The following is a 27,680-nucleotide window of genomic DNA, read 5'->3' as shown; positions in this document are numbered from 1 at the left end:
GGGGGGGGGGTCAGGTGGGGGCCGCGTTGTTTACGCTCACTCAGCCAGCCAAAAGCCGCTTTTTTTTTTGTTGTTGTTGTTTTTGTCATTGCCGCGGTCAAAGATGTGCAAAATCCCAGATTACAATACGTGCCGTGTAGCCTGTGAACATGAAAGCATTCATTGCAGCTCGCGGGTGCCATTCGCGTCGCCATTGCGTCTGAATGCCGAAGAGCTGAAGTGAAATGCCGTGCAATGAGGTGAAATGTAGCAAATGTGAGCATGGGACAATTTTAAAATACTGATTTGAAAAAAGAAAAAAAAAATCGGCGCGATTGATCGTGCGTTTATGCACTCTTGCGAATGGAATTTGCTCAAATGCTAAGATGCTATCAAAGAGCAAAATGCTAACCTCAGGGTTGAAAGCAAATGTCCTGAATGAGCTGAGCAGTTAGAAATTGGGATGGTTTAATGACAATGATAACCTGTCACCCGATAACATGATAAACTGTCCACTGTAGTAACCGCTGTCCCCGATAGGGTTAAATGGGCTTCAGAACTGTAGAAGGAATGGATAAAGATGTCAAATATCTTTGGTGCGTGCAATTCTGAAAAAGGGCAATTTATTGCACTGTGAAAAATGGTTCACATGAATGTGAAGTCGGATTGTTGGACTCACTCAAGAAATGTGGCTGGAGGAGGGAAACATACAATCTCTCTTCATTCGAAAATGTTCCAGTGAAAATGTGGCCATTTTGGGAACGTAAAGAAATGTTCCGCCGATGTCCTGAATAAGTGCAACGGCATGAATTTGGAAAGCATTGAATCAATGGAGAAATGTGTAAAATTGAGTATTCAATTGGCTTGGTCTTTGACATGGAGAATGTGGAATCTCCCCCCACACACACCCCCCCACAAATGTGGTAATTTTGGTGCAGAATAACCTATGGAGGAACGTCTCAGCGGTGAATCATTATCCTGCTGAACTACGATGAAAAGCCGCCCCACTGATGCATCCCCTTGACATTTGGAATGCCTTAAAGCTGCTCTGGGCGTTTTAGCTTTTGTTTGTGTGTTCAGAAAAGTGCGGATGCCATAGTAACAAAAACAACACCCTGGCCGGACGATGTTAGACTGCAAAAAAAATAAATAAATAAAAAAAAGGCTACTGTTGATGGACTGAGCCCTGCCATGACTGGCAAAAAAAGGGACTAATTGCGGCCACAACCTTTTTTTTGTTTGTTTTTAATGCCGATGTCAGCGGTTTAAACTATAAAACGTTTTTTAAAAATCTATTCTTTATTGAAGGCTTTTTGAGGATATTGCTTCTACGTTATTAATTGTTTTTCATGTACAAAAAAACCAAAAGCAAGAATGTATCAATATGATCATATTTATGAAATTTCCACTTGCCCAGTTGGGCCATTTTCTGTCCCGAGACAATGCCATAACTGGCCCAGGGCCATCAGGCCACCGTTAATGTCGGATCGTGTCAAATGATACTGGCCTCGTTTGAAGGTATTGGGTAGTTGCGGAGGCTGCTAATACCAGCCACTGATACTGAACGGGAAAAAAAAAAATAAATCTGTCACGCAGTAAATCCTCCTCAGCAGTAGTTGGCAGCAGTTCAACCCATCGGCGAATCAATGTCAGAAAGAAAGGACTTTGTTTCCAATTTTTGGTCATAATGTAAATATATATGTACTAGAGATAATGGTACGTGATATCTGTGAGTACTCAAAGTGATGACTTGTACTGGTTTCGGTCTGAGAAGAAGTGGTATCGAACATCCCCCGTTCGATGGGATCATAGTACGCCGCCAAAACACCGTCACTGAAAACAAGCAGTCCTTTGCCGCAGCTCAAAGTCAGTCTGGGACTTTGGCCCATGGTCGTAAATACTGTCGATAATCATTAACATTTACAGCGCTGCAGCAGATGCTACATTGTTCTCGGTGGGTTGCACACTGGAAATGGAAAGCAGGTGGCTGGACAATTCCAAACCGGTCGAAAGTGTTGGCGCCTTGCATACGTCACCACGCATCTCATTATCTGAATGCGGCAAGTGGCTGTCGAGTTGGCGGTGAAGTGGTTTGGGAAAATGTGGAAACGCTCCCGACATGAACGGAGCATCGGATGGGCGCATGTCGATGAGGTGAACATTTGGAAGTGGGAATGGTTTGGATTATGTAAAATATCTCTTCAGTTGGGAGTTTTACTGCGAAAACGTGGTAATTTGGGCACTTTGATGCTCTGTTGAAGCTCCAAAATATCATTTGTTCTTCAGTCTCTTTGCTACCTTGTGAACTTATTTGCCTGCGCTGTTTTATTCCAGCACTGACTTTTTTTTTGCTTTCTTTTGTTTACACGAGGCTTTTGTTCGTCATAAGAACTGTCACAGTCTAATTGTCCTCGTCGACAAAAAAAAAAAAAAAGGGACTTTCTACCATAACAAAATAACGTTTTGTCATTAAATAATCATAGTTTAAATGCCCCGCCCTCACAGCACATTTTGCAGAACGTCTAATTTATGCATCAGAACCTCATAGGGCTGTGAATTAAGTTTTGTGCCACAAATAGCAAAATGTTGCATTTAAAAAAAAAAAAAAGGAAAAAAAAGTACTGCCGTCCCTTGACAAGTGTCACAGTTACGGAGAAATACTGACAAAGCAGCAGCGGCTCACTAATTGGCAGTGGCGATAAACAAGCACGACGGGAGGATTCCTCATAAATCTGCGGGAAAGCAAATTGTCAGTTGGAAAGTTGTTGGACAAAAACAAAGAGAAGCCTGATTTGTGACATTCGATGTGAAATGGCCAATTGGAATTTTGTCATAATGAGAAACATGCGCTGCACTTGATGGGGCCACATTATCGTTCTCTTTTATTTCTCTTCATTACATTTCGTGGCCTAAGTGTATCATCATGGAATATCTCTCTATACTGATATCAACGCATAATCGTCAATGGAGAAAAATAAAGTGGAAACAAAAACGCTTGAGACAAAACCAAGAGGAACAAACTACAATTAAAATTTACAGAGCTGACCTCTAAGGTTTTTACTCTGATCAACTTTTTGCATGATGTCCATTGTGATGATCATTTTGAGAGTTTGCCGGTGCTTGAAGTTTTCGTCCCTCGGCCGTTTATCACACGTGGCCCAGAACCTTTCTCCCGCTTCCCTAAATGTCCGCACGTGTGGCCGCGAGACAACGAGGGCACGGTCGTCGTGGGAACGGCGACCGCATTAAACGCTCATTATCCCGAGTGGGTCGCATCGCATTTGATCTTTCCGTGTCCCACTAACCAAAACGTTGACGCTAAAGTTCACCAGCTGCGCCCATCTGGAGGTGTTGTCATCACGGCTTTAAGCGCAGCGTAAAGTCCGTGTCACCCTTCAAAAACAAAAAACAAAAAAAACGGCGACGTCTCGCTAGCCTTTCCGAGCACGCCATCTTTCCGCCAAAGCTCCCTGGCGCGTCTTTAAATAGACGACATTAATGAGCGTCTCCTCTGAAATATGCATCGGGTCCTACTTCGTCTTGGCCGCGCTCAACGTCGCGGCCCGTGAATTATGCCTCAACTCTGGCACAAATGAGTTTCTTCTGGGATGAACGCGGCGGCAAACGAGCCAATAATTGTCTTTTGAAAAGCTGGCTGGGCGCCGGCCAGCTGGGCGGTGCGTATCTGCCAGGGAGCGCTTGTTTTAAGGGGGGTGCGGAGGGGGGAACGAGACAAAGCCTTGAAGGGAAACGGGTGGCCTTGTTTTCAATGTAAAGTATTGTGTAAGAATAAAAGGGTATTGGTGCTTAGAATGCCCCAAAAGCGGCACGGCACGTGTCCAAGTAGTTTCGTACAGGAGCACCGAGTGGAGATCGCATCTCGCTAGCTTGGTAAAACAAACAAAAAAAAGTATGTTTAATTTGGGTCTTCTGTGATCACTGTGGTTTATTTGGGTAAACGTTTCTGTGATGTTTGGCATGCGTGAACAGCAAGTAAAGATTTAGACTGCAGATTAGCTTCTCGCGGGCTTGATTGGCTCCTTTTTGTAATTGAAGGAGTTTATTTTGTATTTCTGTCACTGGTGTGGTTCATTGAGGTCTATCATTTTGTGCCGTTTGACAAGAAGCCGTACTGAGTCAAGATGGAGACATCAAGTTCGCTGTCTCTTGCTTGATAGGACTCGCCGACCGTTTTTTTTTTTTTTAGTTTGATTTAGATCTTCTGCGACTGGTGTGGTGCGTTTGATTCCAGTTGTTTGGTCTGTGTGACAAGAAGGTGCATCAAGTGATGCTCGAGACTGCTAGCTCAGCGCCTTGCTAGCTAGCGGCCGTATGATTTTTTTTTTTTTGTCATTTTTTTGTCTGTGGCTCGTGTCATTGGCTTGAATGCCTCTTTTTGTGATGGGCACTGAAGACTGCTATTTTAACTTCTTTTGTTATCCCGAGCCTCTTAATAATGGTAAAGAATAAGATGTGTTGCAATTCAAAGATGTTTAGAATTGTCTACTGTACATTAATAGTTCAAACTGTAAATGTGGCACAAACTACGATTCCAAAAAAGTCTTACATTTCCCCCACTGACTTAATTATAAAATAATGTAACCTAGGCTAACTGTTAGCGATTCCGTACAAAGATGTTAGCCTCTTCCTGATACTTCAATGAGGCTTTGACACGACTACTGTCTTATTAGGGACTTTGGTGCCACCTTAAGGCATTACAGAAACACCCAAATGGATATGTGTGTGTGTGTGTGTGTGTGTGTGTGTGTGTGTGTGTGTGTGTGTGTGTGTGTGTGTGTGTGTGCGCGTGAGAATAGCGAAGGGTAGGATGATTTTTTTTTTCTTTTTTAACCTAAGACAGTTAAGAATGTTAACATGTGACTTAAAACATTGCCCGTGCAGTTGAAACCATTTTTATGATGGCGACAGACATTTTGGTTTGTGGTCACACTTGAAGGTACGACCGCAATATTGTTCTGCTGACACAAGGCCCGGGAATGGAACGATATGATTGGCCGAACGTTCTCTCCCTGGAGCAGAGATGAAAAAGCAAACATCCCATGGCCACATCATAGAAACAAGTCGAGCCTGCCCCCCCCCCTCCTCCCACCTCAATGTTTGTCGTAAAAGTGATGACTCTTATCAGAACGTGGGAAGGCATTTTTGACAGAAGGCTGAGTTTTGCCAGACAACACAAAGCCCACGCTTGCTCGATCTGACTGGTCGTGAATGCTTGGTCGCGAGACCGAGGGAGCGTCGCTATCAGTGGCGGGCCAGACGGCTGTGCAGCTGTTCTCCTGACGCACCTCGTCTCCCACCTTTTTCCATCCAAGTGGGCTCACCTGAAAGTGTTTCATACTCCTTTTCTCTCCACTCTCTCCTCTGTCAACCAGCCTTAAACCAACAGCGTGCCAATAAATCTCCTTTCTCACATCCCAAAGTCTACCTTTCCATGTAACGCTGTAATTACAGCTCCACCGTGTCAGGCAAGGACTCTTCCAGTTTTCGAGTCCCCGTGGGCCCCCTTGGCCCTCTGACAGCGGGGATTTGGGCTCTGTGACTACGTAATTACGCGTAGCCCTCTGGTTTCCATTTGCGCCAGCGCCTGTTTCGTTGCTTCAGACTGTTAAAAAAAAAGAGGAAGGACGGCAAAGATGATGGGAGGGGCTACGGCGTTTCACACCAGAAAATCCTTTGCCGGTATTTGTGGGTCTGGCGGGGCTTGTGTTTTGAAAGAACACGGCCCAAAATGAGCCCCTTTAGAACAGAGTTTCTGGAAAATAGAAGTGACATCACAGTGGTGCAGTTGAGGTCTATCATACAGAACCCAGCGAGGCAAGTGAGTGCCTTGGGTTAAATTTCTGTTCTCCGACTTTCCGTTATGCCCTTCTTCATAGCCATCTCTCCGATGCTACCTCAGTAGCCTGAAAGTTTGTGGTGTTTGTCTTCAACCCCAACAGGGCTGGAGAAAAGTGAGACATCATTAACGAATTTGGTCGCCTCCATTCAACATTTCCTGGATGACTGAGAATCTACACAGACATACTTCACAAAGAACAGGGAGGGAAAAAAAGAAAAAGTCATTGTTTAAGGAGCTCGAGATCCAACTTGAACCGGCGCTGCCACGCGGTAAATTGCGTTTGCCGTCTCATGAAATATCTTACGGCCGGCCGCGTTGGCCGTCTAATGCGGGCGATGATAGAGCAGAGCAGAGGTGCGCAAGGACACAGGTGTTCCTCAAGGTACACATGACAAGGTTGCTAGTCCTCGCTGTCAAAGCGCGTTAGCGAATCAATCTGTCATCTGGTGGGCGGCGCGGGCCCAAATCTCCGCAGACGTGGTGCGGTGGGGAAATGAAAGATGATGTTGCGCCAGCTAACTTGTAAAGGTTGTCGCTTAAGTCTCTTGGGCGGTGGCGGTGCTTGAGCGAAAGCCATAACAATGCATGGAATTGGTCTTTTTTCACGGCGTTCCGCCTGAGAATGAGAGCGCGTTCATCGTAACAGTGTCGGAGATAGAATACGCACCCACTTATTTACTGCAGCTTAGATGCCTTTGACAGCTAAGTTTGCCACCGGCTTGATGTTTGTGAATGTGTTTTGACACATCAGGTATTACTCTACAACAACATCAATACCTCACTCTGAATACATTCTGAACCAACCCCACTAGCAAACAGATGTGATACACTATCTATCTATCTATCTATCTATCTATCTATCTATCTATCTATCTATCTATCTATCTATCTATCTATCTATCTATCTATCTATCTATCTATCTATCTATCTATCTATCTATCTATCTATCTATCTATCTATCTATCTATCTATCTATCTATCTATCTATCTATCTATCTATCTATCTATCTATCTATCTATCTATCTATCTATCTGCAAACAGATGTGATACACTATCTATCTATCTATCTATCTATCTATCTATCTATCTATCTATCTATCTATCTATCTAGTTAGCTAGCTAGCTAGCTAGCAGCCAGCTTTCTATATATAGGAGCTAATCTAGCTCATTTCATGCTTGGGTTATGAATTCAAATTAGAGTTTCGAGCCTGGGTTTGGGGTTCAGATTAATGTTTGAAGCCAGGGTTCAATTTCAAATTAACCCAACTCCTGGGTTGGGGTTTCAAGCCATGGGTGGGGTTTCAAATTAGGGTTTAAAACCTAGGTTAAGTTTTAAATTTGGGTTTTAAGTCTGAGTTCGGGTTTCAGTGTCGGGTTTATTAATGCCTGAGTTAGGGTTTCAAAGCCTCGGTTAGGGTATAAAATTAGCTGGTTTTCAAGCCAGGTTTAAGGTTTCAAGTCTGCGTTAAGGTTTTGAAAATGCAGTTTGGTTAAGGTTTAAAATTGTGGTTTGAAGCCTGGCTCAGAGTTTTAGTTTAGGGTTTTGAGTCTGGGTTAAGCTTTTAAAAATACACTTTCAAGACTTGGTTAGGGTTTTAAATTAGGGTTTCAAGCCTTGCTGTAGATTTCAAATCAGGGTTAAAAGCTTGGTTTAGGATTTCAAATTAGGGTTTCAAGTCTGGGTGAAGGTTTCAAACTCGGTTTTGGGTTTCAACGCATGTTTTCAACCCTGTGTAAAGTGTGAAATTAGTTTTTGAAGGCTGGGTTACAACTTGAAATTAGTGTTACAACACCGGGTTAGGGTTTAAAGTGACAAGTTTCAAGCCTGGGTTAGGGTTTCCATCGTGGGTGCAGGTGTGCGTCACTTGCTAAGTACCACAACATATTTCGTCTCAGCTTTTATGACATGATTCACCAGGGGCTTGATGCGTCGTTAACTCAGGACCTTACGCTCGCTGCCAGTCCTGCTGGCCAGTCCCGCACCTTGTGGATGATTACAACCGCTTGTAAATCGGAGGCCTCGCGAGTGGTCGTGGTGGGGGCAATAAGTGGGACATCATCAGACTTCACCTGCGAGTGAACATAAATCAAGGGCGCTCGGTCACAAAGATGCGGCAAAGACAAAGCGGCGTGAAGCGACGACCTGACTCGACGGCACGCCAGGCTGCCGCTTGGTTTCCGACATCTCATTAAGAAAAAAATAACTCATGTACTTGTCCATCCCGAGTCGTTTCAGTTCCGCATTTAAGCAGAAGTGACCGTTCATTTCCAATTTGTGTTGAGACTACGTGTAAATAAATTAGGGTTTCAAATTTGGGTTTTAAGTCCATACTAGGGTTTCAAGTCGACTTTATCCATATTTAATTAGCATGACAGTCTTTATAAATCTCTTTTTAACCTTCTGTTTCACTTGACAAAATATCTTATTTACGGTTTTGCCAAAACTGCTTACAAATTAAGGCCTGCCCGCCATCATCGACTTCCACCTGCAGTTGTGTAAGGCAAGACTTCATTAACTTCTTTTGTGTGGAATAAAGAAACATGATTTTCATTATCTTCTTTTTTTTCTTTTCAATTATTTACAACCAAACCCCTTCAACCGCCTGGACACACGCTCTTAATTTTTCTATACGCGCATGTTCCCATTGTGTTTATTGAGAGCTTCCACATCGTTAATAGCGGCCGCCGGCACTTGGTGAGAGAGAGGAAAAGGTAATTAAAACCGCAATAGCCTTGGCGCTACACGAGGGCGAGGCAGTGGTGGAGGCGGAGGGAGGAGGAGGGGGTGGGGGCCACCAACGAGGTGGCTCCGGCGCGGGTTGGTCGTACAAGCTTGCTCACATGTTGGTTCTCGCCCGGGAACCAGGAGGCTGAGACCACGCTTGGACTTTGAGCGCTAAATGAGTGTCCCAGGGTCACACGCTCATTTGCTTGTCGAGCAGGGTTCGTTTTCAAACTTGTTTGGAGAAGTTTTTCTCACCGGTGACCTCAAAATCTGAGCGTGATGCTGAAAATGCTGGAGGAATGAAAACGTTTGACCGTTCTCATCAGTCATTGTTATGACAACAAGTTCATAGTTTGGGTCGAAAAAAAACAGGGTGAGGATTTAAAAATTGGATTTCAAATTATAGTTTCAAGTTTGGGTACCTGGGTTAAGGTATCAAACAAGGGTTGCGATTTCAAACGACGGTTCCAAGAGTGAGTTATGTTTCAAATTAGCTTGTGGTTCATGGTTTTAGATTAGGGTTTTAAGTCTGGGTTAGGCTTTCTTGCCTGGTGTTAGGTTTTAATCCTAGGTTTGGTTAAAATAGTTGCTTTTCGGACCGGGTTTAAGCTTTTGTCATCACCATCATCATTTTCTGTACAGGACTAGCAGTATTTGAAGTCCAGTTTTAAAATCCATCCATCCATTTTCTTTCTTCAGGTGCTCGCTCCCAGATGGTCCAGATGGACTCAAGCAAGTCGGGCTTCGTGGGCTCCCAGGTGGAGCTGCGCTGCATTTTCATCAACAGCAACCCCCCGGTGAAGATCTCGCAGGTGACCTGGCAGAAGCTGCTCAACGGCACCAAGCAGAACGTGGCCATCGCCAACCCGGCCCTGGGCGTCTCCGTGCTGCCGCCCTTCAAGGAGCGCGTCAGCTTCAAGCAGGCGGCCGTGCGCCACCGCACGCCATCGCTGGAGGACACCACCATCGTCTTCTCCAACCTGCAGCTTTCTGACGAGGCGGCGTACATCTGCGAGTACACCACCTTCCCGGCGGGCAACCGCGAGAACATGGTCAACCTCACCGTCTTCGGTAAGTACGTCCCACTGGGATTTACAGCAGGTAGAGAGGATGGGATAACGTGATTTTAGCGCTTGAAGACTCGACTTAACAAAAGCGGGGCTGTTGCAAAAATGCAGCCCGTTTCAGGCGCAAAACAACAAGCTCCCCACGGACTTTTGGACTTTTGTTTTTCTTTTTTTTTTTATATACTTAGTTTTAATTCGTTTTGAGTTGATTGGTAGTTTTTATAGGTTTACCGGTGTATATTTTTTAAGGGGTTAATTTTCGCAACGTAGAATGAACATTAAATGACAAAAAAGGTGGAAAGATACAAATGAAAGTGAAAAATAGTGGCGCTCTTTCGAGACTGCCAACGAGGCACGATTAGTGTCAGCAACTGGTGACCAGTCCAGGGTGTTGTCTTCCCTTTGCATAAAGTGAGATGGGATCGGCGATAGCTCCCCGACCGTGATCCTAAACAGGATGAGCAAGTTGGAAAATGGATGGAAGACGAGTAATATTTGATATATGAATCTCCACTTGTGTTTCCCGAGAACATTTTTACAAATGTATAAGCTATATGTTAGCCTTGTATAGGCGCATTAGTAAACGTAATGGTAATGGTTCTAAATAAAATCAAAATTAAGTTTGGCATTAAATGTCGAGCTACTTCTCTCCTCTTCTTCGCTTTATGAAGTCACGTCCGAGAAGAAATGAGCTCATTGTTAGCCATGCTAGTTAGCTCGTTAGTTTCCTTGAGTCGCTAATATTAATTTCACCCATTGTAGCTGGTTGCAAACATTCATTTCTAGACACCGTTGACTTGAGCTGAGAGGTTAGAGGACACCCTTGACTGGTCCCCAAGGCACATATGGACAAACGCTTCACACTCACATTCCAACCAACGGACAATTTAATAAAGATAACATAATGTTTTGGAAAGTGGGAGGAAGATGGAGTGCACACAAATTAGGTTTTCAAACCAGTGTTGTGGTTTTAACTTGGCATTTTAGGACCGAGTTAGGATTTCAAATTGTTGCTTTTTTCAAAATGAGAACAACTTGAATCTACCATTCTGAGACTGTTTACCATTCGCCTCGAAACCGGCAGCGAGCACCTTCCATCAACCTTTTTGTCCATTTTATTCATCAAGAAATGATGGGATGCTGAAAGATTCTTTTAATAACAGCAAGAATGGGTCAAAGGTTTTTCTGTCGAATTTGTGTGGATTTTTTTTTTTTTTTTTTTTTTGTCGGAGTCAGGTAAATCAAAGCCACATCTTCCAATTTATTGAAGCGTTTAAAGCACGTCCGCCACGTTTTGGCTCAGCGCTCATGTGTGGCCAAACTGCCTTTGAAGGACTCCGGCCATGCACACCTTTTCCTCCGCTCTGAAGCCTTTTGCAAAAGAGACTTTTCACAGTTTGTGTTAGCGCAACCTCTGTGTCGGCCGCTGCGCTTCCAGCTGATGACTCCGCCAGGGGTCGAGGATGATTATTGAGGTGACGCGGCCCCTTTGAACGCCTCGCAACCGCAGTGATTTTTTTTTTTTGTGTTTTTTTTTTCGTGAAACTACAGCACATAGCTCAGTTATGTTGACCTTTTAAGCCTTAATACATCCAATTAGTGCACCGCTGACCTGTCTGACCTGCGTATCTATCTTTCCAGCTAGCAAGCTAGGTAGCTAGCTCTGATGTTCTTTCCAGTTTTGAAAAAGCTAGGTAGCTAGCTTGTGTAAGCTATCTTTTTCACCCCCAAATAATTATTTTCTGGGGATGAAAAAAAATGTCACTTTTGTTGATACACTTCAGAAGATGTTGAGATTTTGGGTGGCGGATTTAATCAGCTTTTTTTTTTTTTTTTTCAAAAGTAGGCATAGTTGATTCCAGATCTCATCAGACCCAATCTGTAAGCCCTTGATGTGTTTTCCTTTGAAAGAAATGAGCATTTAAGTTCCCAAACAACTCTTAGATGCTCATTTTGCAACCAAGAGCCCTTAGCGCTCTTCTTTTGAGCATGTTGAGCTCTTGCGCATCCGCAAGCGCCGCCTTCGCTCTTTGCATTTACTTAAGATCAAGCCTGCTTTTTGATGCACTTCGAAGGGATTGCTAATTGGCACCTCACAAAGGAATCAAATAAGATGAGCGTGCATGTTGGGCCGGCCGAATGGCTCCTCCATCTGCGAGACCTGTTTGGTTTGTTTTTTTTTAGCTTTGAGGAAAGCAGCGCAACTTTGCCTGATTAGTGCTGTTTTGCTTACTTAGCACGCCCCCCCTGGGGAGGGAATGCACTTCAAGTACAAAGTCTTTTGTTTAATGAGCTTGAATTACCAGAGGTGGGGGACTACAGTCACATGACTTGACGCAAGTCAGAATTAGGGCTGAACAATTACCATAATTTTCTGTGAATAATAAGCAATTAAAAACACTTCAACAAACACTTCTCACGTTTTATAGATATGAAATGGATTGAGTATAGATGTAATAATTTATCTGGTGTTGTCATGGAGATTTAATTTCCTGAGAGTTTAGTTTCCTTATAAGTCCTTATTATTTACCTTAATGATGTTTTAGCGGAAACTGCGGGAATTTACCAGAAGCGTTCCACCCTTTTCCAACCATAGGTGACTTACTCTAACTTTATTTCATTAACCTCTCCCTGAATCCTTTCTGCGAACCCCCTACCCGCTCCCTTTCCGCAGCTCGCCCCCTGACTCGCATGACCTTGACCACGCCCACCATCGTGGCCCGCTCGCAGCGCCGCAAGATGACTGTGGCCACGTGCGTGTCGGCCAACGGCAAGCCGCCCAGCGTGATCCGGTGGGACACCAGGCTGAAGGGCGAGGCCACCTTCCAGGAAACCCGCAACCAGAACGGGACGGTGACGGTGCGCAGCAACTACGTGATCGTGCCCGGCCGGGAGACGCACAAGCAGAAGCTGACGTGCATCGTCACGTACCGCAACGAGAGGTTCACCGACAGCGTGGTGCTCAACGTGCAGTGTAAGCATCCGCTTGCTTTTTATAGTCCTTGGAAATACGGTCTGTCTTAAATAGGGTCCGGCCGATATGGATTTTTTTTTTAGGCCGATAAATAAAAGAAATAAAATTCCCATCACCAATTTATCAAAGCATTTATTAAAGAATAAAATAACTCTTTTTGGGGTCCCCAATGCTTCCACCAATAAAGATATAAATTACAGACAGAACGTGACTGTTTTAGAATACTTGTCATTAAGTATTTATTTGACCTTACAACAGAAAAAGAAATTGGATGTCTGTGTTCTCAATGTTTTTTTTTTCTTTTAATTTATTGATTTATTTTTGGTGGGGTGAAATGTTGAATGCCATTATCTTTGTCTTATGTTCTGATGTGGTCATGTGTACCAAAAAAAAAAAGTCAATTTTAAAATAAATCGGCAGATAAAACTTAATCGGTCCGCCACGAGTTTTCAGAGATTCATAATTTTAACGTAGACTAAAAGTAACGACCACCTGAAAGGAGTAGTTTATTTTTTGGGGCATTTCAACGTGGTTTTTCACCAATTGACTGAAATATATGTCATTAAATTCCATTTTTAGCTGATGCAAATTGGGGGACCCATCAGCTTCCGTTAACTGTAAACTCATCAAAGTAAACCGAGCGACGCCTCTGCAAACAAACAGACACAAATGAGGCATTGAATATGCTGCCCTCGACCTTCCTACTTAACAAACATCCTTCGCAACCTCACCTCATCATCTGAACAAACTTTTTTTGTTGTTGTTTTTGCACCTCCGCTTTGGATTACACAGTTGAAGCTCATTTTGAGCTAATTCAATCAATGCTCAAATAGATCGGCTTTTTGGTGTTTGTAGAATTTAATTCAATTAGCCTCTTTTCTCTTGATTCTGTCTAATGAAAATCATGTCGCTCTGTTTTATTGACGCACAAAAAGGAGAAGCCATTTGCGTTTCGGGGGTTAAACAGTTTTTGATATTTTGGGATGAATCGATGGTTGTGATTGTTTTGGGAGATTTTGTTGACATAATTGCAGGGGGGTTGGTTTTCCGGGGGTATTTTGGTGGAGGCAATTAATTTTTAAGACGTTTTTGATATTTAGTTTGAGGAGTTGATTTTTTTGCTTGATGTTTTGTTTCCTAAAGTATGAAGATTTTGTTGGGATTTTTGAGGAGGAAAATAGGGGGTTTGAGAGTGATACAGTTTTAGGAGAATTTCTATGGGGGGTTTACGGGTAAACCTTTTTATTGTGGTATGGGGGATACAGGTAAAAATGTTTCATTTGGATTTTGAGGGAGTAATTTGTGTTTTTGTTTGGTTTTTTTTAAAGATTGTGTTGGGGTTTTGGAGGAGGACATTTTTATATTTTGGATGGGGTTTGGAAGCGATGCGTTTTTGTTTGTTTTTTTTTGAGCAAAAATATATAGCTTTCGTTCTGATTTTGGGGAGGATAAAAAGGTTGAGGTTTCATTCAGATTTTTGGGGGATAGTTCCAGCTTTTTAGATTTTTTGGGGGTGGGGGACTTTTGGAGGACTACAATATTTTGTGAGACTTTTGGGGCATGAGAAATGGAGATTGTTTTGGCATGATGAAATCAGGAGTTGTTGACAAAATGAGATGCAGCTTTGATGAGCGCAGACTGGCGTATGAGCTTTGGTATGAAGCCAACCGGCAAGGACAGAACGCAACACGTCTGTTTTGAATGGAAGCAAATTCCGGCCATGTTTTTGTTTTTGAACTGGAGGTTCTGCAAAAGCATGTTTGTGTGACGCGGCCGCCCCCTCGTCTGCTCCCTCCGCAGATGAACCCGAGGTGAAGATCGAGGGCTTCGACGCCAACTGGTACCTGAACCGCCAGAACGTGCAGCTGACCTGTAGGGCAGATGCCAACCCGCCGGTCACCATCTACCAGTGGAAACTGTGAGTGTCGCCCACGCTTCACAAAAAGCACTGCCTTTTAAAAAAAAATGCTTCCATTCTGCTTTTTTGTGCAGTTTTCAAACCAAATGATGTTTGTTGGTGTTCATTTTTGGCCTGTTTTTTTTAAATGTATTTTTTTTTTTTACTCAAACATTAGGAACTTCACGCAGAGCGATGCACAGTTCTATTTATTCTCGTGAGCATTTTTCTTTTATTTCCTGATGATTGTTTTGCAAGCAGTTGCAGCAGGCTCGTGTATGACAAATTTGCACCACCCGCGGATCATAAAAGCGTAATAAAAGCGCATAATGAACACAAGTTCACAGAATGAGTGGGCGCGCTCAGCTTTGGTCTTCATGTAGCGAAGCATTTTGAAAATGAGACCACAGCCTCTTTGCATCGCAAAGTCGACGCACAGAGCATAACAATCATCCCGCATGAGGAACAGCCAAATCTATTTTGACGGTCACACAAGTGGAAAGAAAGAAGCCTCGGTATACATTCAGGTGCTCTTACGTTGATCAATCCAACTTGGATGTCAAGATTTGGATGCTAAATAGCACTCACACAAACAGTATTCATGTTATTCTGCACAAAAATGTTCCATGTTTCTTCTTCTTATTTCCAGCAGTGTTTATTTGACATGCTAATTCTCCATTTCTCAACCAATATAAACCATTCCAATTTGATCATACTCGGGTCATTTTTGGAAACAGTTTGCACATTTCTCCGAAGACGGTCTTTTCCCACCTTTCCCGTGAGCGGATGTCCCATTGACCCGTTCCGGGTCAGCGGTTACTACAGTGGACAGCTGAGCATGTTAGCAGGTTACAGGGTTCAGGGTCACCTTTTCAGCATTCACACGCGTTTTCAACAGAAGTTGGATCCTCTTGCTCATCCGAATGTTTTTTCTTAACCAGTAAATGCATGACATTTGAGTTGACGTTGAGTTGTGTAAATACAACAAGGGCATCTCCCGTTTCCTTGCCGTGCTACTTTTCTCTCCGGTTGGCTTGTCGCGATGGCGATAAGAAGCCGACCCGAGGCGGGGCACAATGGCTCCATTGGAGCAATGATGCCAAAAACAAACAGAGCTCTTATTTGAGGTCCGGCCTTCAAATTTGTGGAGGTTGTAGTACTGGCGGAGGGGGAGTTAATGGAAGAGCTATCAAACAATTCGGTTTTATTTTTTGAAAGAACCTCAATGACTTAAGGCATAATGACATGATTTATTTTTAACCTTTTGAGGGACAGCAGTTACTACAGTGGACAGCTTATCGGGTTACAGGTTATCATTATTTGTGCATGAAAGGGTTAAATGATCACCATCACGTGTCGCACATCTGCTGAGGTTTCGGGTTCAGATGCTAGCGTCTGCTGTGTGACACAAGTTGACAACGTCGGACTTTTAAAAAAAATGGCACAATTAGTATGTGAACATACGTCATTGACCAGATAAACTGAGCCGGGGACAGCGGACAAATGTTTTACATGGCTGCTTTAAATGATGCATCTATTTCTCCCACCATACTAGAAAGGCCTGTTCCACGAACACTATTGGGGCCCTTTTGTAAAAAGCCAGCGTTGAGCCCAACTACACAGAGATAAATGTGGCAATTTAGGCGGTAATTGCTCAGCGGAGGCGAGGTGTATGAATAAGTCACGCTGGTGGAGTGGACGTAGATTAATAGATCGTTGTCGCCACGCCACAAGCCTCCCTCCAGTTAGCGTCTAATGAGGCACCTTTATGCATGCATATACAGTATACGCACATACACACACACACACATACACCCACACACAACACTTTCAAAAAGAAGAGAAGCTCGGATAAAGAACTAAAAGGACGATCCAAGGGGGGGAGATAAAGGCGGCCGAGAGGAGAGATGTGATCTAGCAAGACGAGGGCGCAGCGCTGACGGATCGGAAGGGACGGCCATTGCTGTCCTGAGAGCCAGACGCCAAATTTGTTGTGAAGGCTCCCCTGGGCTCGGCGATGGAGGTCAGCGCAAGGCTGTGACGGAAGCGTCCGGAACAGGCTGGTCCAGGGGGTTGCGTCATTCCCAACCGCGCCCACGCGTACACACAGACACACACACATGCGCGCACTTGGCACATAGCATAGCAGAGCTGAGGTGTCACTGCATCTATTGACATTCATATGTCATCATCAGGATATCCACGCAACATCCTATTTTTTTTTCTAGTAAAAAGAAATGGTGTTCATAGTAACAATGGCAAAACAAAAATGCACTTGTATCAGCTTAAAAAGAAATGAATCTCTGTTTATAGTGAAAACAATAACACGCGCATCGGGATAACCACAGTCAGGGTTAAAAACGTCAAAACAGAAGCGCATTGATACAAGTGTCAAATCACCGTTTATTTGAAAAACAAAAATAAATGAAATAATAATACACTCATGCACAGCATTGCCAACGGCTACAGATTGTTTGTGTTTTGTTGCGGAATTCACTGAATGCTATTCTCGTTGTTCCCATAACATTGATTGTTACGGCTGATGTGTTCAAAAGTAGCGAGTCACATTGCCCAAACAGATAAACAGAAAACGAGCAAAAAAGAGTTGGCAGTTAACTGCAAGCGATGTTTTGCTAACGCATGCGCAGTCGAAGCTAACAGACGAATTCGACGTTAGCCAAATGCTAACGATTTGAGACGAACCCTGACAGCCGCCAGCCTTGAAAGACTCATATCAGCGACACAAAGTGAAGCTTTGGTCGTCTTATCATTACAATTTGATATTCCCCCCCCCCCCCCACCACCCTGTGTCATAGAATGGAGAGGCTCCCTGATGCGAGTGGAAGCGTTGCCATGGCGGCAAACACCTGAGCAGACCTCATTAACACTTTATCATTCGATCAGATGGCGGTTCAGGGGGCAGAAGCCCCACAAACACGAATGTTGACCCCCCCTCAACCCTGACATACATACCTGTTTAACATCCCCCCCTCAGGCTATTTTACCTGTTGGGACCAGGTTGCCTGGTAATTTAATATGATGGATTACGGTTGAGATGCAACTCTGTGTAATGTGACATACACACGCAAGCTTATTTTCTGAATGCTTGCACCCTACACTCCACTACAACTTTTTTTCAGCTTTTGCCGTCATAAAACTTGCTTATTCTTATTCATTGACATTATATTTTCAATCAGTTATATGGATTTTATTTTGTTTTCTATGCACTGTTTGTGGTTTTTTTTTTTTTTTTTTTTGGTATTTTAATTTCAAGTTTTCACTTGTCTCTTAATATACATTTGTTTTGATTTTCATATTTTTTTTAATTTGCTGTTGAATGTTTTGAGTAAAATTTTGATTTGTTTTATGTATGAATGAATTTTAATGTTTTAATTTATGTATTGTCTATTGCTATCATTAATATTATTAGTGGAAGTAGCAGTAGTAGTACAAATGAGTAACATTGGGTAGTTGGTGTATGTTTAAAAAGCAAAACTACAATTATTTTAACATTATTAAAAAAACAATTAACGCAAATATGAGTAAATGAAATAAGTCAAAAAATACTAACAATTAAAAACATTAGGTTTAGTTTCAAATTCATCAAAAAACATTTTAAATTTTCTTTTTGAACTTCTGTTCCTTAAATTAGAATTAAGATTTTCTTTTTAGATCTACTAAACCCTTCACGCTGCAGTTTTCCCGTTGGCTTCCCTCGTAATTGAGAGTGATGGATGATGGTCGCGATCCATGCGCTGTCTAATCCCGTTATTTCGCCCAATTTCCTGCCTTCCTACTCAACACCGCGTCCCTTCCACCTTCCAGCTTGAACGGCTCGCTGCCGAGCAACGTGGAGATCAAGAACAACAGCCTGTTCTTCAAGGGCCCCGTCACCTATGACCTGGCTGGAACGTACGTCTGCGACGCCACCAACGGAATCGGCACACGCACCGGCATCGTGGACGTCAACATCACCGGTAGGCGAACGTCCCTCGGTGCTACCTCGTTCCTTTCGCTTTCTCTGGCATGGCTTCATAACTGACAACGCCAAAAAGCTACTAACGAAGCTATGAGCTGTCCCCATTGCTATGTTTTGCTAACAGCTAGCTCTTGTGTGAGTGCGTATTTTTGCGATTGGTCAGTCAGTAAGTGGTTGCTTCGCGCAGACAAAACAGAAGTTGCAAAGATGCTAGTTGCTAGTGTTGTATGGACGAAAGCCTTGTATGTCACTGAGCGGCGAGGGTTGATGAGTGTTTGAGTACGGTCCGAATCTTGTTTTTTTTTTTTTTTTTGTTAGGATTTGTTCAAGGTCGCAAGCGGTGGCGAAGATGTTTGCGAGATGTGTGCCAACAGTTTTAATGGTTGCAAGGAGTTTTTCTTGTCGCCAGGAGATTTAGAACATGTTAAAAATGTTGTTGCGACAAGAAAAACTGCGACCGTTAAAACTGTTGGCGAACCTGTTAGCCAAGAATATGTCGCTAAGTGTTAGCTGACCATGCACTAAATGAAAGAGATTGCTATGCAAATGTTACCCTTTGAGCGAGTGAGTGGTGAATGGGCAGTCCTGAATCGCTAGCTTAGCAGTGGCTAAAGTTTCTAAAATGCTAATGGGTAGCATTTTATGAACTGACTCAAAAATGTTTTGACTAAAAACGGGAGATGTAGTTTTTTTACTGGACAGCAAAAAAATGCTTATGTGTGGCACCATTCCTAAGTTAACTCGTTGCAAGAGTTAACGTAGCACGAACCAAATGATTACGGTTTATGTTTAACTATCGTCAATTTATCACCGTGAGTTTTTTTTTTCTCGTTTTTAGCTTTTCATTAGATTTTGACAAAATGCTCCCACACTAGAAGCTAGCTTTGCACTGACTTACTAGCTAGATCTCCGCGGTAGCAAACGATACATAGCTTCTAACAGGTAGCGTAGGAGAGCGTCTTGCTTGGAAGTTTAGGAATGAAGATGAGCGATGTGATACCAGGAATAACATCAGGGAAATGGGGAGCAGGTTCCTTGATGTGATAGATGATTCAGCCACCTTGCGGTGGGCGGTGTAACATCAGACTCAAATATATGGATTTCTTTCTTTTTTTTTAACATGCCTTCTAGGCGGGGGTGGTGCTGTACCAACTCTCCAGGCCTGTTGTTGACTCACATCCTGTCTTTGGGAACAGCTGCCATTCAGTGTTTCTTTTTTTTTTTGCTATTCTTTCCTGATAGGGGTGGTGGGGGTGTATTGTGTGATCATTCAGGTGTGAGAGGCGGCAGTTAGCCACCAAACAGGAAAGAGAGGAAGCAATCGTCTCGTATCAAGGGCCCCTAAACGTGACACAATGCCTCGCAAAGACAAAGAGGGAAAGGCACCAAAGTCATTTTCTATATTTATTGTAAATGAGCAGGCTTTGTTCCATTGCCGGTGTCTGTGTCTTTGTGTTGAGTGACTCCAGAGAGCCGATACTTCATTTAAGCACATTCAGCTGCTGGATGTTTGCATCAGCCATTTGAATACAGGCACATTTTCGCGCATTGTTTTGCAGCGCACACAAAGTGTCCTGGCTCTGCGTAGATGAAGAGCAATCGAGCCGCATCCTATCTAGGTAGCCGACTAGTAAGGTCAGAATGTATTTGTGCCCACTGGTGGCTGGTGAAATAAATGTTTCTTTCGACCGTATGCGGCAAACCGAACTTGAACTGAGTTAAAATTTAAGTGGGTCCGCACACACCTGGTGACATTGTGAATGTTGATCAACTCAATATTTGTCTCAAGAGCTATTTGTGTGCGAGTTTTCTCAGGCCATATCTAGGCAGAAAACCATATCCAGGACCCGAAATTAAGTGCACACGTCCGGCTTGTGAAACTTCGTGTCTGATTATTGTTCATATGAGTTGAAATAAGTTTGTACATTGATCAACCAAAATCCCGTTTTTGGACAAGTAAAAGGTCGCAGTGTAACCCAACGCAACAGCTGGGAGTTGCAACATGGCGGCCTGTCAAATGCAGGGCAACAGATGACTGTCAAACATGGGGTAGGTTGCTGTTTGATGTGGGGAGAAATGCGGCGGCATGTCGGAGCCTGCACGCAAGCTTCTCACTCGCAGGTGCTACATGACAGGGAGATGAAACTGTTTCCTGGTCCGATGCTGGTCCGGACTTGTTTTCGTCATGTACAATGACAGTTGATTCTCTGGAACGTTTTTGTAACAGCATATGCAAGACACATTCACGGTGTCTAAGTTCAGGGGTTCTTACATTCTTTGGGTCCAAGAGAGAATATTTTCCAAGGACCCTCATAATCCTAACACCAATCCAATATAACTACCAGGTACACCAGAGGAATTATTTCGTTTTTTTAGATTGTTAAATGTAATTATTGACATCAGTTGTATCCAAAATGATTAACATTGCTCAAGATAATTTTTTTTACATCAGCTACCAGTCAATAGTTGTTTTATTTGCCAACTCTGCATGTGAGTTCCAACCGGCTATTTTGTGTTTGGAATCAAAACAGGTGATACAGGCTTTTATTTTGATGCAATGCTACTGTGTCTTTTTTTCTGAGAGAAAGAGCAACGAAATGCTAACTTGTGATCAGAAGACTCAAGCTTAGCACTGACTTCCCGGAAGCTAACAGTGCGTCATTGCTATCAGGTAGCATTAGTCCAGAGCTCTTTGATTTATTTATTTTTTTCATTTGCAGCCCCCAAAATGCCAACAGTTTGATTTATGCTCACGTGAAGATGACCAGATAGTGTGAATATGCGGCTCACAACTTGTATATGTAGCTAGCTGTGTGATTAGCGTCACTTTTATTGTGTGCGTGTGTGGGTGCTAGGTTCCGCTAATTTTGTTTGTCTTGCCTCCCGGACAAGGGCGTTTTCCGGCTCATACGTAAGATTTACAATCAACTATTTAAAACTGTTTTGGATCATTATTCAATGTACTGCTAACCGACCGAGGAAAAAGTGCAATGAAATTCGAACTTGAGATGAGACCACTCGAACCGACGGGCCGCTAACTGTGTGTACCCGCTAACAGGTAGCGTCACTCGAACCGACGGGCCGCTAACTGTGTGTACCCGCTAACAGATAGCGTTAGTCCATAGCAAAGTGATTTTGTGGTCTCAAAAATGCTAACAGGCTATTTCTTGTGCTCTGGTAACTTGATTTTTGGTGTTGTCTTCCGGTCAATCCTTGTTTCTTGCCTCCCGGACAACTTTGTTTACCTCCTCATGCATTTCATTTCCAAATGCTGCTTTAAAGGGCAGAAATGTAATCATTTCATATTTAGTCAATAACTTGTTTGCGACTTGGCCTTTTCCCACCGGCTCCGAACTGTATCCGAGGCGCTGACAAAAAATATATGACGTCCGGAGTCCATCAAGATTGGGACGTTATCCGAATGCGCCGCCGCTGCGTGCGACGTGCATTATGTATGAGCGTGGACTGACACAGCAATATACGCCTGCCAGGAAAAACATCCTTGGTTCCAGTTTTCGCTGAGATAAAATGTCTGAGACAAGCTGTTGTGTATCCGAAGAAATCTGTTTTCTCCGCGTCGGGAAGCAACACTGATGGAGCACTTAAGAGAGGCAAATTTTAATCACGCTTCTCGCTCTTGGTGCCGCCATTTGTCAGCGCTCAGCAGATAGCAGCGGCCAAGGAGCGCCTTGTTTCAATTAGTTTTTGGGGGGAAGGCGTCGAACCGCGGCGAGTCACGTGGCCACTGAGTGCTCCTTCCAAGGACACGCGTCGCTCGTTGCAATCTAATGAAGCACGCTCGTCTTTTAATCACTTCTCCCGTAAGATAAACTGAAGAAAAAAGGGCTGGTTTTACCAAAATAAATTGCTTATTCCCCTTTCGCTCGCAACTCTAGAGAGGGGGAGCTGACAAGTGGTCCACTCCGATTAATCAGCTCCTTCGCGAAGGGCATCGGATGTTCAGACCATGCCTGGGCCTCGGCCTGTCTCATCAGCAAATTAGCCACGTGCAATTGTAATTTGCTCTGAAATGTTTTAGTTTAGTTGAGCAAATTTCCAACAGTCAGACCCCATTTTGTGTGCTCGAAAACCTGTTGATATCCTAACTTTGGTTTACGCTGTTGCCCACCTCTGCAAATGAGTCGGATGAAGTTGTCATTTTGCTCATCATCAAATTCTCAAGGAGCGGATCCAACCAAAGTTTGGCTCGTGAACAGCAATTGAATCGCAACAATTGTTCTTCCTGTAGCCCAAAACGGTATCAGTGAAGAACAAGACGGGCTAAATTTAAGTTATGCGCACCTGGCTGTTGAAATTTGCGAACGGTGATGCGCTAACTCATCCACGCAGCAAATCGGAAAGGTCAAAATGAATTTTGACTCACCCACAGTTGGCTAGTAAATTCGACCGTGTGCTTCGCCGTCACAGTGGCCGTGGAATGATTGTTAGTCCATCTCACCATTTTCTTTTTTCCCGTCCGCTTATCCCGGTCAGAGTCGCAGACAGGCTGAAAGTCTGTCAAACCTGTCAATCACGGGGCTGACACATGCTTTACCCCAAGTGCTGGGAAATCGGAAAGTTCAAGACGAAATGCAATATAATGACACTGCTGCGGGGGAGGCAAGGTTGGATATTTACCGTATTTTCTTCTCCCTTCTTCATTTCCTTCAACGTCGCAAAAGAGATATCCTATTTTTTACCCGCAGATAATTTGTTATGTTGCGTTTTCATCAACCTAGGAGAATGATGACCATTTTATCTTGCGTGAGTCTAATGTATGTGTTTTTGTGAACATCCGAGACAATGTTTTGGTCTTCAATTAGCCGGAGATACTTTTTATGAACCCAAAAGACGATTCATTCTTTAATGAATCAAGCATGCTTTTCCTATCAGGCCAAAGACAGTTCAAGCTTCATTTTTACTGACGTAATGTTTTTTTTTTCATATTATGTATTTTTGTAAAGCACGGCGAGTCTTCCGTGCCCTTTAGATCTATTTTTTAGATTACCGCCATGTTTTCATTTAAACGTTTATATAGACATCAAAGATAATTGAGTCTTCAAAAAAGGCTAATGTACATTTTGGTGAAGATCAAAAGCATTTAATAGTCTTCAGTGAGCCAAACGGTTTTTTTTTTGTTTTTTTTTTTTAAACACCAAAGACATTTACGAGTCCTCAACAAAATGCTTGCTTTGGGAAACATCAAAAAACCAATCGAGAGTCTCAATAAACAGTACGTACATTTTCGTACACAACAAAGAAAATGTGTGCAGACTTCAAACTAACCTCATGAACACGTTTTTGTTAACCGGAAAAAAAAAAAAACAAAGTCCTTGTAATGAACTTGATGTTGTATTGTGGAAAGGCAGCGCCGCGCCGCCGGTGGTCATTTAAGAGAAGGAAATCAGCCCCTTCATTACGCTAATCACCTTCCCAAACAAGCGCGCTCTGTTTTTGCGCGGCCGACAAATGGATGCTGCCGTCTTCATTTTCTTTCCCGGCACAATAAGTGGTGATGAATGGCCTCTCTGTTTGCAAAGGCCTCACTCACAATGATGCCATAATCGCCCGCTCTGTTGCCGTCGCTGTCTTTTGTTTTCACTGGATTGACAAATGTGGGAACATTTCTTTTTCCCTCGCCGTTAAGTCGGCCTGTGGAATTGATCATTAAAAAAAAAAAAAAAAATTACAAAAATAAATAAACCACACCCACACGGACATTTGATCACACAGGTGGGAAGATTTGAGTCGCCTGTGAAAGCTTGTCCGAAAAAGTAAGTTCAAACGCTGTGGCATTTATGCAATATGATGGGGTTATTGCCGCATCCCCCATCAAGTATGATGCGGTTTCAATGGTGGCGGCAAGGTAGCAGCTAAGCACGAAGCTCCTCAATTCACTTCAATATAGTTCTCGGCAGACACATGTCGGCGGATGGCGCCAAAGCACTGCATGAAGCGCCTCAACTCACCTCAACATAGTTCTTGGCAGCCAGATGTCATGGGCGGGTGTCAAAGGCATAAAAGCAGCAACTTTTCACCAAATAATGGAGGATAGGTGCCCCTCCAAAAAAAAAAAACAGCGAATAGATGAAATCCCATTTATGGATATTGGACGTCAAACTTTCTAATTTGAAACGGCATCAGTTGAATGTGAATATTTCAATAATTTCTCCCGGGCTCTTGTGATGGAACCAAATCCCATTCATCATGTAAAATGTTGCACTTTTCACAGTTTCTGAAAAAAAGACAAACTCTCTAAATATGCGTTATCTTATCACTCATTGTGTGCCAGTCATTTTCTGGCCCCTCTTCATCCAACAATGTGAAAAGAAATTGTAAAAATATGTAAAGGTGTACCTGGGATTAAATGCCTCTGGATTCTTTAAAAAAAAAAAAAAAGTGAAAAAACGTCTTTGGCATTGAAATTAAGAATCTCTTTTTACGCTCTTCCCATTTCATTTTAAATGTCATAAAATGTCCCTAAGAATTAAAAAATAAGCCTTTTTTATGTTCACTTATTGAAAGGAATACGAACTGAACCGCAAACTTAAAACTAGGGCACATACCAAACCAAGTTTTTACTCCAAGCAAGTATACATTTATGTGGTTTCACTGTTTTAACTGGTCCAATGAGGGCGACCATATCTGTGATGTGAACTGTGATGAAAAGAAGGTTTTTGGTTGTTGTTTTTTTTTTTTAAATCCCTGTTTTATCGGGATCAACGATGTAGGAGATGATATCAGATAAGTTGAGGTTCAGCCAGTGGGCAAACCTTCCGGAGACACTTTTTTTTTTTCCCTGAAGCTTCTTTTTTTTTGTTGTCTGCATCGAGGTGCACAAAGCTTTTTGTTCAACTAGATCCGTCTAGAACGGGAGTAAAGTGAATTCATACATGGATAACAACCGGCAGCAGGAAAAAAAAATGGGGGGAAACGAGATGGGCCCCGGCACATGATGAAAGTGGATTTTGGAAAGGATTGAAGGCCAAAAGAAACTTTTACCTACTTAACAAACTAAGTGTATGCCTCACTTTTTGGAGAGTGTGTGTGAATAATCCAACGCCGCTCTGTATAAAACTTCCCATGCTGGCAAAAAAACAGCGGAAGACATATTGACAAAAATACGAAATGTACATTTACTGAGATGAAAAGAAGACCCCGCAATAACTTTTGGAAAACATCCACGTGAAATCATTGGTTTTGCATCATCTAAGAACATTATTCTTACTGTGGCACTGCACATATCATGTCTCGAGTCTTATTTTACCACTGTTATTTCTTTTGTGAGTATTTTACGACATAGTAAACGCTCACTCGGAAAATGTTTGTACTGCGGTATGTCGCCGTCAGCCTCCTCTACTTTATTCAATGAGGCTAACATAACAGCAATAAAAACAGTATGAGATCATGTAAAATCTCGAAATTAACTTTCATGAATATTGTGTTCATGAATATTAAAGACGGCGTCGGAGTCGTAAATGTTTGTGTCAAAATAGAAGCACCAAGAACAATGTTGAACCCTCAATTAATCTATTATAGGTCTTTTTTTTTTTTTTTTTGAAACATCGCGGACAAATTTAGAATCAACAGCTTGATTGCCTTGTAATTCCTTTTTGCCTACTTTATTTGTTGTTCTTCTCAGCACTGGTTTAATGACGAAAAGTACCGGCAAGTGCTCGAATCGTGCAATTACAGTACTCCATATTGTCGTCCGCCAATTAGCCACATTAGCCCACTAGCATTTTACCACAAGTCGTTCACGGCAGACATTGTGAGCTCATAAAGGCATGTCGTTGAGGTAATTGGAGTTGTTGGGGTATACAAAGGGGTCCGACTATTCATGAGAAATGTGAGTGGTTTTCCATAAACTCAATATTCTTGGAAAAAAAACATCTGACAATTTCGCATTACCAGTGAGCTTAACGTCTGCTTTTGTTCACATCAAACAATTGAGACTCTTCACCGAACCCGACATACGTGTTTGTCTCTTGCCTCGTCTTTTAAAGTTGTTCTTAACTCGGCGCGCGATGCGAATAAGGAAGCATTCTTGTGTTTACCACACATCAAGGTGAATCTGGTATTGCAAGAAAAAAAAAAAAACGATGCAGTGTTCCCGCTGCACTGGCACACCAGGAAGCTGAGAAGCACATCAGGTAACGGTTGCATTTGTTTTTTTTGTTTTGGTTTTGGGGTTTTTTTTTTGTATCAGATGACAAACAGCCTTCTGTTACGTCTCTGCGGAATTAAAGTAGCGATGAGCCGGCGTGTATCAACATGTTAGCGCGACCGTTCGTCTGCGCTCTCTTACTGTGTGAAATGCGTTTGTCGCGTCAGCGTTGATCTCAGTCGCCGCTCCCGACAACCGACATGGCGGCTTACGGGATTCGTGGCTGCAAAAAAAGTTGAATGTGCGTGTTTGTGTCTTGCACAGTAAACCCCCTGCTATTTGCGATGCAAAGATATTTATAATCGCATATAAAAATGCTTGAAAATCAGGTTTCGGGGGGAGGGGGGGGGTTTCGGTATCAGATTTTTAATCGGCATTCGGCTGAGTGAAAACATGCAGCGAAGACTCTCCGTAAAAATATGCAGCAAAGACTCTCCGTAACATACTTACTCTTTTTTTTTTTACCTGCTGTGACCAACACACTTGGGGGTGTCATTGTCTCCCATCAGCCCAAAATGGGACTGGCTTGTTGAAAGAAAAAAAAAAAGATCCCCATTCTCACTGGCTTTGTAACTAAACTGTTGCCTCGCGTGAAACCTATTCATTGTGGGGGGGAAAAAAATGTATGTGAAGACACGCTAGCGTGGCGCGCAGCCCGCACGCTGCCGGGTAGGTTGACTCGTCTCCCGCCCGACCTTGTCGCTCTGCAAAACGCTCTTCAAGCGACGCGGTCTGTCGCATTAACGGGCCGGGAGGCCTCAGGCCGACGGCGGAGCGACGCGTCCTCGCCGCGGTCTCGCCTTGGCCAAGATCACTCCTCGTTATCCAAATGAGGCATTAGCATCTGCGCCTTTCAAGACCGCGCGTACGTGCGCGGTTTAGTTGAGCTCGCGCTTAACCCATAAGAACCCACGGTGATGCCAGTGTAACAAACAGTTTGAACTCCCCAGTATCTTTTTTCAAAACTTTTTGGCTGATTTTAACCCATCAAAACCTTTTGGAAAAATGGGTCTGGGCTCTTATGGGTTAA

General features: G+C 43.1%; 1 protein-coding gene and 1 long non-coding RNA gene across 6 annotated transcripts in view; one reads left to right on the top strand and one right to left on the bottom strand.

Annotated features, from left to right (window-relative positions):
* Positions 1-27,680, top strand: part of nectin1b (nectin cell adhesion molecule 1b) — a 166,572-nt gene that overhangs the window by 54,574 nt on the left and 84,318 nt on the right. For all 5 annotated transcript variants that reach the window (XM_019887322.1, XM_019887321.1, XM_019887325.1 and 2 more), the window contains 4 exons: positions 9,266-9,637; positions 12,308-12,607; positions 14,408-14,525; positions 18,330-18,481. In XM_019887322.1, coding sequence (XP_019742881.1) covers positions 9,266-9,637; positions 12,308-12,607; positions 14,408-14,525; positions 18,330-18,481 — 942 coding nt within the window. The remainder of the gene's footprint in view (positions 1-9,265; positions 9,638-12,307; positions 12,608-14,407; positions 14,526-18,329; positions 18,482-27,680) is intronic.
* LOC109526204 (uncharacterized) overlaps positions 25,500-27,680 on the bottom strand; it is a 9,996-nt gene continuing 7,815 nt past the window's right edge. The window contains exons 2-3 of the long non-coding RNA XR_002170283.1: positions 27,230-27,235; positions 25,500-25,509 (exon numbers count right to left, since the gene is read on the bottom strand). This is a non-coding gene — a long non-coding RNA (uncharacterized LOC109526204). The remainder of the gene's footprint in view (positions 25,510-27,229; positions 27,236-27,680) is intronic.

The sequence above is a fragment of the Hippocampus comes genome, unplaced genomic scaffold (genome assembly GCF_001891065.2).
Source record: "Hippocampus comes isolate QL1 unplaced genomic scaffold, H_comes_QL1_v1.1 scaffold194, whole genome shotgun sequence".
In the NCBI taxonomy this organism is placed as follows: Eukaryota; Metazoa; Chordata; class Actinopteri; order Syngnathiformes; family Syngnathidae; genus Hippocampus; species Hippocampus comes.
The sequence above is the reverse complement of the archived record's forward strand: the minus strand, read 5'-3'. Positions and strand labels throughout refer to the sequence as shown.